Here is a 16347-nt window from a genome sequence, read left to right as displayed (position 1 = left end):
TCTGTGTTTGTTTTTTTCAATAAAAACTGGTCGAATTTTTACGTCACTCTTTTTGAAACTGTTTCAAAAAATCAAATTGACAGCTGACCTTAATCAGTTTCTACAAACCAGTTGAGGAAAAACTGTAATTTCGTAGAAATCCTGTTGAATTTCCCAGAAGTTCTAAAATTTTTCCGTTTTATAACAATTTTGGGAGATTCATTCAATTTCCACATCAATTCTTGGAATTTCGCAACACTCAATTTTTTCTGTGAAAACTCACAGGAAAGTTGAAAATTTGTGAAAAAAAACAGACGACGAAAAAAAATTTTCAAATTTGGCCTGTCTTATATATTTAAATATTCCGTTCGATACATTAGTAGTTTATCATCTGACTTCGTGTGTTCTTCCCTAATTTTCAATTAATGGAATCCTCTTCAATGTTAAAAAGTCACAAAAACTTTATTTTACAAGCGTTTATGGTCTTTATATTTAGACTGCAAAAACAAATACAATACATGTTTTGGGAGCTTAATATTCTTCTCCCTCATCTTGGGCAGCATCGTTTGAATCGGCTCCGACCTCCTCGTAATCCTTCTCAAGAGCAGCCATATCCTCACGTGCCTCAGTGAACTCTCCTTCCTCCATTCCTTCTCCAACGTACCTGAAAAAATTTAATGACGACATATAGAGAAGTAGAAGAACGATCCGAACAAACTGCGGATTCAGTAATAATACTAACCAGTGAACAAAGGCACGTTTGGCATACATCAAGTCGAACTTGTAGTCCAAACGAGACCAGGCCTCAGCAATTGCTGTGGTATTGGAGAGCATGCAAACGGCACGTGGCACCTTGGCAAGATCTCCTCCTGGAACCACAGTTGGTGGCTGATAGTTGATTCCTACTTTGAATCCAGTTGGGCACCAATCAACGAATTGAATAGTTCTCTTGGTCTTGATTGCAGCGATGGCCGTATTCACATCCTTTGGAACAACATCTCCGCGATACAAGAGGCAAACAGCCATGTATTTTCCTTGTCTTGGATCACATTTAACCATTTGGTTGGCTGGTTCGAAACAGCTATTGGTGATATCACTAACAGAGAGAGCCTCGTGATAAGCTTTTTCAGCAGAGATGAGTGGAGTGTAGGCGGCGAGTGGGAAATGAATTCTTGGGTATGGAACCAGGTTAGTTTGGAATTCGTTCAAGTCAACATTGAGAGCTCCGTCAAATCTCAAGGAGGCAGTAATCGATGACACAACCTGAAAAGAAATGGCAATGAAATAATATTTTTTTTTAAATATAGACTGAAATACATGTAGCCGTTTTGTTCACAGGCGCTGAGTGAATAAAAGTACTAACCTGTGAGATGATTCTGTTGAGATTTGTGTAGCTTGGGCGTCCAACATCCAAATTTCTGCGACAGATGTCGTAGATAGCCTCATTGTCAACCATGAAAGCACAATCTGAGTGCTCCAATGTAGTATGAGTAGTGAGAATTGAGTTGTATGGCTCAACGACAGCAGTGGAGACTTGTGGAGCCGGATAGACAGAGAATTCGAGTTTCGATTTCTTTCCATAGTCCACGGAGAGGCGTTCCATAAGAAGTGAAGTAAATCCAGATCCAGTTCCTCCACCAAATGAATGGAACACAAAGAATCCTTGAAGTCCACTACAATTGTCAGCGAGACGACGAATTCTATCGAGTACAGTATCAATTAGTTCTTTTCCAACTGTATAATGTCCACGTGCATAATTATTAGCTGCATCTTCTTTTCCAGTAATCATTTGTTCTGGATGGAACAATTTCTTGTATTGTCCAGTACGAATTTCATCAATGACAGTTGGTTCGAGATCAACGAAAATAGATCTGGGTACATAGTGTCCAGATCCGGTATCCGAGAAGAAAGTTGTGAAGGACTCTCCTTGAATTGTTGATTCTGTTGGCATCTTTCCATCGGGTTGAATTCCGTGTTCGAGGCAATAAAGCTCCCAACACGCATTTCCGATTTGGACTCCTGCTTGACCAATGTGAACTGAGATTACTTCACGCATTTTTCTGAAAAACAATACAATGAATACTTTATATCCACGCCAGAAAATAAATCGATTGAACAAACAAAAAAGATGATAGACTTCCTTCCACTAGTTAGACCTTTTATAATGACTATGATGGATATGGAAATTACACATCGACACGGTCTATAACTGAAACATGAAGTTTGAAGAATGCATCATCTGTGTGAGAAACGCACTCTCAAAGATTTGGGGATAATTAACTAGTCTGTCAGAAAACTATGAAAAATAATCATACCGCAATAACTGATAAGAAAGGAAACGAAACACCCGCTGAAAATACTGGAACAGAAAGAAACTATTGTGAAATTATCGAATTTTCAAGTTTCCGCCCGATGCGAACTTCCTCTTTTAAAACCGACTATTTCGAAATGAAGCACAAACAAAAAATCCGACTTCGCGCCACGCAAAAGAGGGCGGAGCTCATGTGTTATAAGACCTGCACATCTAACCACACCAAATAAGTGCAAAAGTGCAAAAGTGCAAAATTTGGAAGAAAAATATTTGATTTGGTTCGATTTTTGTCAAAAATTACAGAGAGATTGAATAATTATCTTTCAGAAAAGACCGAAGAGTGGATTTCGTGATTTCAACGAAATAAGTAATTGTGATTTGAATTTCCCTCCAATTTCCGCTAAACAACATGCAGTACGACACTCCGTTTTCCTTAAATTTAGCTTTCTTCTATTTTTGAGCTCTTTTTATTAGTTTAAAATGATTTTCTGATAGAAGTACCTTGTTTCAGGTCATAAAATGTTTTCACGGTCTTCTGCGGCTCGGTACCTTTCAAATTCCGCACAAAAATCACGAAAGAAGGTTATTATTCATCAAGGTTTTTATAGTTCATCCTTTAATTTCAGGTAGATTGTGCTGTTTATGGGTGCGGTTTATCAGCGTCTGGTGCTTTAGCGATTCCAAAGTTGGTACAGAATCGTATGAGTTAACAACTTTCATGTGCTTAATAAGCTAGTCAGTTTTACAGCTGATGATGTCACAGCAAGCGAGGCCAAGCATCCAAAACGAATAACCTATTTCAACACTAAAAGTATTAAATTCGTCAGCTCAGGATTTGGTTTTTCTCTTTTCGCATCTGATAACAAGCTTTTTGGCGCGGGAATAAATAATCGGTCAGTTGCAAATGGGTTCTGTGAAGCTCTACTGAAAAACAATTTTAGTTTTCAGATTGGTGGACAACTAACAGATTCTTCGAAATATCAGGATTATTACATTTCTGCAAAGAAGATTCATATTCCCGTTGAGGAGATTTTAGAGATTTCATCCGGAAGAGCACATTCGCTGATTCGAACTAATTCTGGAGTTTTTGCCATTGGGGATAATAACTTTGGACAATGCGGTAAAGATCCGGCTGTGATTGATCACATCGTCGGCAGTGAAGGTACTGTAAAAAATATAAAATACCTGTTCGATTTTGGGAAAAAAATTCAGAAACAATTTAATCACAATCAAAAACATACAAAAAAATTAATTAAATTTGAGAAAAACATGTCTGGACATTTGGCTCTGATCCCGGGTTATATTTTATTTATTTTTAGAATCCCCCCTCCAGCCACTAGAACTTCCAACATCCAGTCCGGTTGTCTCAGTCCACTGTTCCTTGGATTCTTCATTGATCGTTGATTCTACTGGGCAAGTTTTCAGTTTTGGACTCAATGAAGACGGTCAATGCGGGAACGAGAAATATGGAATACAGTGGAAACCATCACCTGTTAAAGGAGACCTGAGTGGAGTAAAAATCAAAGAAGTCAGTGGAAGTACAGATACTATAATGGCTTTGAGTGAGGAAGGCGATGTGTTCATCTGGGGACAAACAGAATATGGACAAGCGGTTGGGGCAACTGAAAAGATTCAGGTGAATATTTGTCTTTATAAAACAGCCGAACTCAGGCTTTTGAGAGTTCAATACGTCTTACAGTCATTAAACAAATGTTCATTCCAATTTCTTTCTTTTTCAGCTCAACGTTTCTCGAAATATTAATTTATCTGCCATCGGACCAATCGCATCAGTCGACTCAACGCAATCATCGGTGATTGCTCAAAATACTCGGGGAGAGGCATTTGTATGGGGTGTTGGGGTTCTCGGAATGGGACCGGAAGCTGACGTTTTGAAGAGACCCACCCAAATGGATCAACCGTTGTTTGACGGTAAAAAGGTTTGTCTTTCAGAAATTTAACCGAGGGGATAGTACAAATCATAGTTGTCCGGATTCCGAAATTCCGGGTTTTTGACATTCCGGTTCCGGAGTCCGGAAAATTAAAATTTTCATTCCGGTTCCGGTTTTTTGAGTTTCCTTTTTCCGGAATCCAGAAGTTGAAATTTTAAAATTGTTTTGAGTTTAAAAGACGACTATAGTACTTCTTTTTTGGTTTTGATCTTCAAAAGTAGTTTTAAACTTTATTTATCATTAAAAACACTCGAAAAAATGGCCTTGCAAATTTATCGAATCATTCCGAATTCCGAGTTTTTTCGTCATTCCGTTTCCGTATTCCGAATTTGGAAAATTTGATTCCGGAAAACGTAAAATCTCATTCCGATTCCGGAAAATGTAAAATCTCATTCCGATTCCGGATTCCGGAAATCGAAAAATGTCATTCCGTACAACTATGGTACAAATACGGTAAACGCAACGGGAAAACAATCACAATTTTTCAGATCACTTCTGTAACAGCTGGAAATAGTTGTATGTCAGCCACCAACGAATCAGGTCGTCTGTTCATTTGGGGTGAAAATCGTTATTCAAGTCTTGGATTAGGTCATTCGAATCGTCAATTATTCCCATATCAGTTGTTTCTACCTGGAGATGTTCGACAAGCAGCGTTAGGTCCTGATCATTCATTGTTTTTAGTTAATTAGCTTTCAATTTTTTAGTTTTGTATGAATCGCGTGTAATCCACATACTATAATTTCGCTTTGTTATGACTTTTTCTAATTTAAAATTGATTTGTTTGTTAAGATTGAAATGTTGTATTCCCAATGATTCTCAAAAACTTGAAGAATAATATTTGTTGTACTTATGTGATGATTTTCTGTGGCTTTGAGCGTTTCCTTCGCTTTTGGTACGTGCATTTACTTTTAAAACCAACAATGTGTTCGAAATATTGATCAGTTACCCAGACAATTATTTTGGTTTCCTAATTTGCTAGTCTGTATTAGAAGCATCGTAAACATTCAATATGGAAAAACTTCGTTTTCCACATGAATAAATTTTGATTGAACATGGTTTTCTGATTCTAAAAATGCTTCCTCCGGTTATAATGAATGTTTTTCTTAGCAGAATGGTTGTGAAAGCTGCTGGTCTAGTGATATATCGGAAACTCGCTGGAAAAATTGAATTCCTTTTGCTTCAAGCGTCGTATCCACCACATCATTGGACACCTCCAAAGGGGCACGTGGATCCAGGAGAGGATGAATGGCAAGCAGCCATTCGAGAAACTAAAGAAGAGGCGAATATCAACAAAGAACAACTGACAATACACGAGGATTGTCATGAAACACTTTATTATGAGGTAAGTTAAATAGTGTACATAATATTTCACCCAATTTTGAACTCGATAATGACTAGAGAGTAAGTAACCTGTTTGTCTGTTTCCCCTCTCTTGCTTTCGACTTCATCAGCTTTGTTTCTTATTGAAACATTTCTTTCAGGCAAAGGGAAAACCAAAATCAGTCAAGTATTGGTTGGCTCTTTTGAATAATCCAGATGACGTTTCTCTATCTCATGAACATCAGAATTGGAAATGGTGTGAACTCGAAGATGCTGTCAAGATTGCCGATTACGCAGAAATGGGAAGTCTTCTTCGCAAGTTCTCAGGATTTCTTAACACTAGTCGTTGAGCATCGAATTCCTATTTTTCACAAAAATTCCAGTGACATTCTCTTCTTTTTCCATTTTCTTTTGTAGTATTCTTATTTATTTTATTCCTACTTTTTATATAAATTTTTATTTTTTCAAAACAGGTTTTCCACAAGTACACCATTGTAAGCGATCAATATAATTACACATTTTTACTACATTTAACAAAAAAAACAGCATTATGTTATTTAATAAATTACGCGTTTTTCGGCTTCAGGTGACATTTTTCGGTGGCTAACTCGTCAAGTTTCTGTTGATTCAAACCACTTACAGCCGTTGTGTCCCATTCACGATTATCTTCTGGATCTTCTCCAGTCAGAGCAACACGCCAAATCATTCGAGCGATAAACTGAAATCTAAAGTGTTGTTTCAGAAGTTTCTCTTACAAAACTTACATTGAACCAGTAGACATTCATTGCAAAAATAATGAGAAGCATTGCGCCGAGAAGAGGGAAGAACGGAGCATCCTGTGGTCCCAAGTAGACTGCTCCGTAAATTGTTGCATATAACAATTTACACGTATACCAATATAAGCGGAAGATAACCCAAATGATTGCAAAGAGAATGAATGCAGCATTTCCCATTAGGAAATAGTATTTGTAATATTGTCCATTTGTTCGTTTTTTCAGATAAAATGAGAGTTTTGTGATTTCCAAAGTGGCATCAGAATTGTCATGTAGGAAAAGAACAAGTACTCCAGGGAGGGTGAAACTGAAAAAAATGATTGAATTGTTCTAGGTGATTCTCTGAAAACTGAATATTCACTTATCAACATAAGACAAGAATAGTAGTCCGAGAGCGACGAAGTGATGGACGAACATCAGCCATGAGTCTTTTCTCCATAAATCCATAAAGAGTGTTGCATAAATCGAATGAATATAGAATGCTGATTGAACTGCATAGATTACTTGGACTTGCCAATGCATTTTTGGCTTGTGTCCGGACTCCCATTCTAAAATTAATTTGTCTATTTATTTGATAATCTAAGAAGAATTTGAAAAATTAAATCAACTTTGGCAATGGGAACCGAAAAATAAATTAGTCTATTCTTGAGTTCAGTAGACTGCAGAACTAGAAACGATCGAACTCTATTAAAAACTGAGTTAATATATTCCGAACAAATCCCAATTGAGACATTCTTGAAACCATGAAATGACAAAATAAAACTCACCAACCCACATAGAAAGTGGATCTTTGAATATATCATGAGACTCAACACACATATGAAAATAGAATGCAAAAATCCAAACAGTTCCATAATATGTCAATTTCCAAAAGGATTCTGGTACTTTATGGGCGAATCGGGGATAGATATTGTGTTGTTGTGTCCAGGACTGAAAATCAAACATTTGAAAATATCCATCTCTTTCAGATTACCTCCAGTCGGACTTGTAGATAATAACGAAGCATTGTAAAGAATGTGGCCAGTAATAAAACTGTGTATAGTTCGGAATTTGAGAGAGAAATTTCTGAAAGTTGGATTATAGAAAGATAAAGTTATGAGAAACCCACTTTTGAAATCTGAGATCATTGACGATGGGAATGAGTAATCAGGTCGAATACGGGCATATCTACGTACCCAATGTGGTATTGACTCATATACTAGACCCGCCTGAAACAATACAAAATTATCTTTTATGTCGCCTGTACTGGGAAGATTCTTCCGTTATGTGAAGAAATGAAAACTCACAAGTACAAAAGGATTTGCAGTTGAAGTACGGTAGATCGATGGATGTGTTATATTGAATTCGGGTCCTATCATTTTGAATTTTTGGAATGAAAGTGATACTTGAAAATTGAAAATATCTCAAGTTGGCATTCCCTTTATACCTGAAATTTAATTTTTTACACATTCTTTGAATTAAAATTGAATTTTTTTTTGATTTTCGACTTAAATTTGAGAATCAAAACGTCGTTTAACACCTTTGGTGGGCAAAAAGTACCGGACATTATTTTGTAACAAAAAGAGAAATTCTGAGAGAGAGAACAAATGGGAAGAACAAATATTTGGGAATAAGGAGAGAGCAAGAAGAAATGATTTCTACAAGGAAAAGAGAGAAAGTTCTTGAGCATTACAAACAGGATAGAAAGGGAAGAGGAGACAAATGAGAAGAGACTAGACTAATAGATTTTCAAAAAGGGCAAAGGGCGATTTCGAATTTGAAGAAGAAAAAGAGAGAACGCGAGAGAAAATGTACTTTTGGAAAATATCGAACAAGAGGAGAATCGATTCTGAAATTGTATGAATCGAGGTTTCCTCAACATCGGGTAATAGAAATTTTTAGTTCAAAGTGTGAAAGTCCATCCATCAGTTTTCAAGGAATCCCCAATACACTCTATCTAAACAATTGTTAAAATGAGTATACCATTTAGTGTATGATCCGATTGAAATGTTTCGATTTTTCTGGATAAATATATAGACGTGGCAATTGACCAAGATCTTCCTATTCTAGAATAATTGAAGTTTTTAATTTATTCTTGTCTCTGCATTTTTGGAAAACAGGAAACTGTTGGGCATCTGAATCAATTCTTAAAATTCCAAATCCTCTTCCGGTAAGACTCTGATCGTCACTCTCTTCAAGTTCCTCTTAAAACCTCAAAATTACACCCCTAAATTTTCTGATTTGTGCAATTTGTGACTTTGTGACACTACTATCCGAAAGCTATTTCAAGACACAAACTCTACACAAACAGAATGAATTGGATGCAGTTCAGTGGTCAATGCTCACTCAAGTCTCTGACGGAAAAAGTAAGAAACTACAGTTTCGCACCATTCCAATACGGGCGGTGAGGCCGAAAATGAAAAAAAAATCGATTCCATTTATTTTTGACAAACGATTACTGAATTCCAGGAAGAGAAATCAATTTGAGACTTTTACTGCCAATTGAAAACATGAAAATCTCAAGAAATCTTGAACTTTCAAAATCTGAATTGTCTACTCATTTCCTTTTTTCTTCTAGACTACACCAACTCAGACTCCGCCTTCTTAGGCATACAAAATGTGTCTATGAATGTTCATTGGACCCTCTTGTTTGTACTCATCTTCGATGTTGTCACGGCAACTATTGTAAAGTTTTGAGCTTTTCTTCTTCTTATTTTCAAACATGTTTCCCTATTTTTCCAAACAGAGAAAATGAGAATAACGGAATCGGACCAAGATACTGAACTGCAGTTAACTGGCAAACAATACGCAAAAAGTTGAAAAATTGAAAATTCTAAACTATCGAAGGCACCCATTTGAGCTCGGACAAACTGACACACAGACAGACATGCAAAAGACTCCGAAGAGTTTCATTGGTGAGGCTACCGAAATCTCTTTTTTTTGACATCATTGTTCAAAAGGCTCATATTTTGTGCTTATTGTCTTTGAGTGGCAGTCTAGTTTTTCGGTGAAATAGGATTATTTAAATGTAGTTTGAATCTGAGAAGGACATCACGACAAAACGAGGAAACATTGGAAAGGACATCTTGGCAGAGATTGAAGTCGGGATATATTGGGCAGATCCATCTAATGGTGCAAACACTCATCAGAACAAAAAATGAACAGATTGATTAGACAGAAATTGTTTTTTGTTCAGGAAATACTCAAAATAGAGATAGGAGACTTGGGGAGTGTGCTCCAGTACTCCAAACAGAAGAAGAATATTCTTCTGGGTGGCTCTACATCTCATTCTAAAGCTACGCGACTTTTCTGATCTGTTCATGATAATTATTTGATTTTTAGTCTGTCCTCCGAATATAATCTACTCCATTTAGCACCCTCCCATCATGTTCTTATTACTCCCGGACAGTACTTGAAACACCTTCTTCCGGTGACATAATTCGTCAGTAGTTGTTCAGTTTATTTGATTTTTGTCAGTTGGAGCAAATAGGAAAAGACGAGGCGTGTTGAAAGTGGAGAGATGCAGAGAAAGAGGAAACCAGATTTTGGTATTTTACACGGGAATAAGGAAACATTGTTGGTTCTTCAGACCTGCAAAGTTTTGGCAATTCTCACCTGATGGTACAATGGCCTTTGAATGGGAATGTGGACATATGGGCACGCGGACACACAGACAGAGATGTAAACATTGAGAACAAGAATGAGAATTCGAGAAAGAACTGTTTGTGAAAATGGGTATGTTCATGATCTAGCTGAATTTAAAGAAATTTAGTGGAACAAACATTTTAAGAATCCGAATATTCTCACTTGATTGCTTCTAGTCATCAAGATCCACCGACTGGGAGATCAATCGAGGAAAACTACGGCAATGTAAAATGAAGAATACTCGAAATTGTTTATGTCGGAATAAGATCCTCGATACTATCCTCCAACATCTAAAAATCAAACCATCCTCTTTTTTCCCTCTCACCGTATTCCCCCATCTCTCATTTCTCTTAACAACTATTCCATAGTTTGTAGCCTACAACATGCGGAAAAGCGGAGTCAATCTTACGAGCCACACTGTATACACAAAGAAACACTGAAACCATATTTTAGGAGAAAGAATTCACAGGGAAATTAGTGTTCGAAAAAATAAACTAGAAAATCAAAACAAAAACAATAAATTTCAACAAATGGGACACCTATTGTTATAAAAAGAAAAAGAAAAGGAAGATGAAAAATATAATGATAAAAATGTGATTATTGGGAGAAACAAATTTAGAAAAAGGTTAGATCTACTCGTCATCCAAAGTGATCGCAGGATCAAATGCTTTTCTTTTACGACGGGAGACAGATGTCTCGTCGATTACAACTGTGAATGTCTCGACACGTTGTCCGGGGGCCATTCTGAAATAGGAATAGTTTTCTAGAAGAATAATTTAACACATGTCAGACAACGAGGTTCTAGGTTATATTTTCCCAGTGAAAACCCATCTGTTGTTTTGGACCAAAATCCAGATTTCTCTTACCCAAAAGGCACATCAACCCACTCTTCCGATTCGCACAATTCAATTCCAGTTTTCTCATTTCTCGAGTTGGTCGATGATTCTGTACTTTTGGTCCTTGACTTCAACAATTGTAGAAGATCATTGACTGTATGAACTTTTGATCCATCCGAAGAAGACGTTGCTGATCCAGACGGGCCATCGGAATTCGTGAGATTCGCTGATTTGACAGTGGCGATCGTCAAAATTTGATGAATTTGCTTTCGTCGTTTGCGAGAGAGATTTGGACAATTTCTCATAACACTGAAAATGATAAAACTTGTTTGTTTGAACAATAACTGATCGAACAATAACTCACATATCTATTATTTCTTTGCTGAAATATTTGGCAACAGGGAGCAAATGATCGAGAATTCGAACCCATGCATCGGGAGAGAAGACATCATTGTCGGCTGGAAAAAGAGGTTACGGTATGCGTAGCTGAGAAAATAATCAAGAAGAACGTATTTCGACTTGAAGTGATTAAAATTAGAAATGTTTCGACCTAGAAAAGATAATCACTTCTCTATCAAAAACTCCTCATAACGTCTCCAAAACCGTACCGAAATTTTGTATGATCAATCTGACATAAGCCGTAATTTGATCTTTTGATATTTGCTTAATGGTTGGTTCTCTCAATCTCCACATCAATGAAATCACAAGTTCAGGGCCCAATTTCAAACTAAACATCAAATGAAAAATTGGTTCCCAAAATTTTGTAATCGGTTCAGGGACTATCCATTTCTCATCAGACGATGTCGGTGGTAGTTTCCAGTTTTTCCATTGTCCACCCGTTTGAATCAAATGTCCATCTCGCACGAGACACGATAGAAATCCAACATAATCCAATAAGACATGTTGTTTGATCGCATAAATTTCAGATACTTCACTGAATTCTAACTCTGTTTTCAGAAGACGATTCTTTCCCCTCCACGTATTGAATGCACGAATCGACGCGACGTGCTGTTGTTCTCTGCCACGTTGGTTGCCGTATTCTGCCGAAGATCCGCTTTTTGAAGAATTTGATGTTCCTGCTTTCCCACTGTTCATTGCATTACTTGCATCGCTCAGCCAGAAGTTGTCCTGAAAAATAAATTATTCCAGTATGTAGATTACAATTCTTCAAGTTGGAAAAAATCGGAATGTTTGAATAAGCCAAAAACTAGATTAGAAAAGTCTAGTTTTTATCATTATGTGCTGTTGAATTGTTTCATTAAAATAACGAACCCATAACCATTCCAAACAAAAGTTAGTTGCATATCTCAATTCAGAAATATCCGGACAAGTTTGATGAGTTACGGCATGACGAATATCAACAATTTTCTTTGGAATTCCAAATCCCTGCACTGCATGCACCATGTTCTTGAGCAAGGCACTGGTTTGTCCCAACTCATTGACATAGTTCACGAATCTGAAAAAATAAATATGTAAATTATCAACTCTTAAACCAAAGAATGTATTTTTAAGTATTGAAGCTAATCAAACTAATCTTTTTATTCAGACTTTCACTATTCTCTCCCTTGATTCTGATCTTCCATTGCCAAAATTTGAATAAAAATGAAATCTTCTTTCTATGCATATTTATATTCAAATTCAATCAAAATTGTAGTAGTGGGTCCCTTCGTCGTTTAAAAGAAAACGTCGTCAACGGCTTCTAAAAGAAAGAAGAAGGGACCAAAGAGGTATGTTCTCACGCTTTTCGAGGGTCTCCTCTCTCTTCTTTCGTGCTCTGTCAAGAGGACAAAACACTAATTGACTGAGAATTTCATGAGATTCCATTTTCACGGGGTGAGGTCTATCTAGAATTTTCTCAGTTTCAATAATTTTTGTATTTTCCCAATAGCCTCTGTATGTCAGGATGTCTACAGTCTACAGTTACAAAATGAATCCTGGTTTTCACTCATTCATTCACTCATATTGTGCCAGTTTGTGTATTCCTTTCCAACACACAGAAAAAACAATTATCTCCTTCTATCCATCCTTTATTCGAAGGGAAGAGTTTGTTTGCGAAATTTGAAATTCCTAAAAAAGGAGTCAGGGTATTGGGTACACACTTCATTCACTCTCACGTCTCGTTTTAGAACAGAGAGGATGATAATGATGATGAGCTCTTCTTTTACGATGAGTAAAAGCGAACAGAGCAAAAAAACAATACATTTTCTGCATTAAGTGACTTCTTGCCTATGTGTCTATATGTGTAGACATCCTTTTATATCTCTCTCAGAACATTGGAAAATCGGCAGTTTCACAGTAATGCAAAATATATGCGGCTGCCTGACTCCAGAATTCAGTATTTCGATGGCTTGAAAACATCGATCTTTCTCAATCCAAATCCGAAATTCTCGTCCACCACCTCTTGCTTTTGTTCTCCTCTTAAACGTGTCTCTTGTCTATTTTTCTCTATGCACCAACTTCGTCAAGTCCTTGAAACAAGAAAAAGAAGCTTGAATAGCCAATCTCTTCCTCTTCTTCTTTAGTTTTTTGTGTCTTCTGTGCTTCGAAACCTCATTCTCATAGTAATAATAATGATCTCCCTCTCTCATTCAGTTCTTGTCCTTCTGTTCAGAACCAATTGGCTCTCCGACTCATTGAGCAATTGAGCATGCGCCAGAGGGAGAGATGAATGTGATAGAGTATGAGATTGATATCAGTTTTTGAAAGTATCTGGATTCAGAGCATTTTTTTAAGTGCTCTGACTAGTGAGTTGACAGAAAAACTACGTTAACATTGGAAACTATTCACAATCCATTTTCGAGTTGCTCTATATTCTTTTTTTGTCACCATTCTACTCTATGGTTCCATCATGTTATTAAAAGTCCGACATCCTTCTTCCGTTTTCTAGTTCCTACCACTCCCAGTGTTCAACTGCTTTTTTTCCAAATCTCTTCCTCTACTTCCATTAGACCTTTTTGGTATCTTCACATCCTCTCGAAAACTTTTACGATCATTTTATCGTTGCTCCTCCTGGGTTCCACCCTCCCGTCCAGCTCTCCATTAGCTCCGATTAGGTACTTTTTTGGAATCTTTCCTTTTCTGAACCCTCCCTTTTCCACGTGTATATGTATGATGCATGTGGTTGGGTGAGTGCCTCCTAACTTTGAAATTTATGTAGATCCAATCAACGACTTCACCTTCTTCTTTATCGCCGTCACGTCTTCTGACTTCTTCTGAATACGTCTCTCTTCTTCTTCAAAACTACTTATTATCGTGTCAAGTGGGACGTGTACAGCGGACAAAACTATTCGAATAAAGAGCGATAGAGGTGTGAGAGAGAAGGTTTGTACTTTTTTGCTCGGTTTTTGTGAAACGAGCAAGAACATTGCAGGTGCCATGGGATGATCTCCAGAAGACGTGGCATCCAAATCGCAAGATTCTTCATATTTTTAGTGTGTTTCGAAGGTAAAGTTACACACTCCTGTAGTAAACTTCGTCAAATAATGATTTTGATTTGTAGCCAGATTGAAACTGATGAAATTATCAGTTGAATTCTGAAACTGCCATAGTGAATTTATGATATTTTCAGCTACCATCGCTATCACTTGTTACGATTGTCACTCAGATCAAGGAACTTGTAATGATGGAGAATGTGAAGGTGTCGTTTGTATCAAGATGGAAACGGCGAACAAGGCCGATGGTGAGACTGAAATCGGTCGAAAAAGGCCACTCGACTGTTAGAAAATCCATTTTGAGACATTCTAAACGTTTCATGCTTTTCCAGATCGTCGAACAATTCACAAAACATGTGGTGATGAGGCGGAGGAAATGTCATGTCAACAGTCGGCATTTGGTAGTAAATGGATGAGTCGATGTGTATGTGATACACCATTTTGTAATGGAGATCAGGTGAGTGCAAGATAATGAGGGGGTACATACAGAAATACAGACAGACTACCTTCACGACTTTTAGAGAAATAAAACAACCAACTGGTTTCTAGCTTTCACCACGTTTCGGTATCTTGATTTCAGCACGTATATCAGAATCTTTATCTTTAACTAGCAACAACCTCTGTGGTTGACCCAAAGATTTAAAAGAAGGGTAACTTAAAAACAGAACACCCAGACAAGATTAATCTATTGGTCTGATGAGAAGTGGCTTTAGAGTCTAAACTTTTATTGCCCTGAGGGTAAAACCAAACTACGACGAATGAAATTTCAAAGGATTGTGTTAGTTCGTATGAGCAAAAACTACATACCGTATATACTGTATTATAACGGCATGCCGTTATATTTTTCAACTGCATCCGAGAGAAATTTTGTAGTTTCAAAAACTCATTGAAATTAAACGAAAAACCTTTTTTGGGCATTCTTTTCGTTGATCAAGACGTTATCAATCACGTTGCTTCTAATCAGAACCAAGAAAAAACACCGGGCTTATCATATTCATGAATTCTGAGTGTAGATAGGGTGCACGTTATAATACAGGTGCCGTTCTATTACAGGTGCCGTTATAATACAGTATTTACGGTAATTTATGTTTCAGGCCCTGATCGACTCTGGTCTCGAACCATCTTCAGCAGCTCCACCAGCCGCTCACTATACTCAGTTCGCCCTACTCGTTGCTATATGTGTATTCGTTGGAGCAAGTTGTTCACTCATTTTGATTGCTACTATTTGTGTTCAGTTTTGTTAGATTTCATTGCATTTCTTTGATTCTATTTGTAAAAGTAGACTCCATCTTCTTACCTAACAATTGCGTATCCATGTTTCATTCGGATATCGTCGATTGCCATATAATATTCCGACTCTGGCATTCCCTGAATTTCTATTTGAATGAATCTCTAAAAAAATGTTCCTCTGCTTACCTGAGCCAAAAGATCGGCGTAAATTGCCTGCAGAAGAACATGACTGCAAGAAATCGCCACAATGTTATTCTCACTTCTGTAAAATTTTTTAGGATCAAACGTTTAAAATTTTCAGTTTTTTTTGCGAACAGAGTGAATAGGTGTTACCTAGACATCCACGTGGACAGAATGATGACACATTCCTTGACATCCGCTAGTCGACGGCTTCGGAATAATTGACGTACGTATTTCCATTCGTACCTGATGAAAAGAGATGAAAATGCTGCGGAGATTACATAGACAATCCGAACGTTTTAATTTGGAATAAAAACCATTCAATATTTCAATGAAAGTTTGAGGGGTGGAGAAGAAATCGAAAACATTGATTTCATATAATTTTTTTGATTACTTTCCCACCCTTTGGAAACACTTTTAAAGAGACTTACGGTGTAAATGGTACAATTGTCTGTTTCTGTTGAAGATTTGGATCCACTTGTAGCATTCTAACAAGAGGAAAAGTAAAAAAAAAGATTGATACTTGTTAAAGTACGGATAATCCTTGATTTCTTGGAACAATAAGTATCACAGAATGGATGAAAAGAGAAAATAGTTGTATTACATTTAGAAATATATTGACGATTCAGAAAAAAATGGGAATTGAATTAGTGGAATTATGCCAAAAATACACCCGTTTGAAATGGAAAATTGCACAAGAAATATACAGAAAAA

The 16347-nt window shown here is 37.0% G+C and overlaps 7 protein-coding genes across 7 annotated transcripts; 3 read left to right on the top strand and 4 right to left on the bottom strand.

The window, feature by feature from the left end:
* Positions 1-510: 510 nt before the first annotated feature.
* On the bottom strand, positions 511-2035 carry GCK72_001796 (uncharacterized protein; the record flags this gene model as incomplete). The annotated part of the gene is made up of 3 exons (XM_053723128.1): positions 511-643; positions 722-1242; positions 1343-2035. 3 exons carry the CDS (start codon positions 2033-2035, stop codon positions 511-513), a joined length of 1347 nt encoding a protein of 448 aa, XP_053591773.1.
* Positions 2036-2809: 774 nt separating this feature from the next.
* On the top strand, positions 2810-4928 carry GCK72_001795 (uncharacterized protein; the record flags this gene model as incomplete). The annotated part of the gene is made up of 7 exons (XM_053723127.1): positions 2810-2872; positions 2917-2989; positions 3039-3183; positions 3232-3452; positions 3610-3926; positions 4030-4227; positions 4728-4928. The coding sequence occupies 7 exons, from the start codon at positions 2810-2812 to the stop codon at positions 4926-4928; spliced, it is 1218 nt and encodes a 405-aa protein (XP_053591772.1).
* A 422-nt stretch (positions 4929-5350) lies between these two features.
* On the top strand, positions 5351-5909 carry GCK72_001794 (uncharacterized protein; the record flags this gene model as incomplete). The annotated part of the gene is made up of 2 exons (XM_003114861.2): positions 5351-5581; positions 5721-5909. The coding sequence occupies 2 exons, from the start codon at positions 5351-5353 to the stop codon at positions 5907-5909; spliced, it is 420 nt and encodes a 139-aa protein (XP_003114909.2).
* A 215-nt stretch (positions 5910-6124) lies between these two features.
* GCK72_001793 (uncharacterized protein) lies at positions 6125-7690 on the bottom strand (the record flags this gene model as incomplete). Its single annotated transcript, XM_003115046.2, has 7 exons — positions 6125-6277; positions 6324-6639; positions 6694-6880; positions 7100-7262; positions 7306-7397; positions 7441-7540; positions 7619-7690. The coding sequence occupies 7 exons, from the start codon at positions 7688-7690 to the stop codon at positions 6125-6127; spliced, it is 1083 nt and encodes a 360-aa protein (XP_003115094.1).
* A 2898-nt stretch (positions 7691-10588) lies between these two features.
* On the bottom strand, positions 10589-12196 carry GCK72_001792 (uncharacterized protein; the record flags this gene model as incomplete). Its single annotated transcript, XM_003114799.2, has 5 exons — positions 10589-10700; positions 10823-11101; positions 11157-11250; positions 11401-11920; positions 12065-12196. 5 exons carry the CDS (start codon positions 12194-12196, stop codon positions 10589-10591), a joined length of 1137 nt encoding a protein of 378 aa, XP_003114847.2.
* Positions 12197-14172: 1976 nt separating this feature from the next.
* GCK72_001791 (uncharacterized protein) lies at positions 14173-15467 on the top strand (the record flags this gene model as incomplete). The annotated part of the gene is made up of 4 exons (XM_053723126.1): positions 14173-14236; positions 14361-14507; positions 14556-14680; positions 15318-15467. 4 exons carry the CDS (start codon positions 14173-14175, stop codon positions 15465-15467), a joined length of 486 nt encoding a protein of 161 aa, XP_053591771.1.
* A 49-nt stretch (positions 15468-15516) lies between these two features.
* On the bottom strand, positions 15517-16120 carry GCK72_001790 (uncharacterized protein; the record flags this gene model as incomplete). The annotated part of the gene is made up of 4 exons (XM_053723125.1): positions 15517-15591; positions 15640-15715; positions 15787-15879; positions 16065-16120. The coding sequence occupies 4 exons, from the start codon at positions 16118-16120 to the stop codon at positions 15517-15519; spliced, it is 300 nt and encodes a 99-aa protein (XP_053591770.1).
* Between the last annotated feature and the right edge of the window lie 227 nt (positions 16121-16347).

Source organism: Caenorhabditis remanei, chromosome I (genome assembly GCF_010183535.1).
Source record: "Caenorhabditis remanei strain PX506 chromosome I, whole genome shotgun sequence".
Lineage (NCBI taxonomy): Eukaryota > Metazoa > Nematoda > Chromadorea > Rhabditida > Rhabditidae > Caenorhabditis > Caenorhabditis remanei.
Note: the sequence above shows the minus strand (reverse complement) of the source record. Positions and strands in the feature narration are given on the sequence as shown.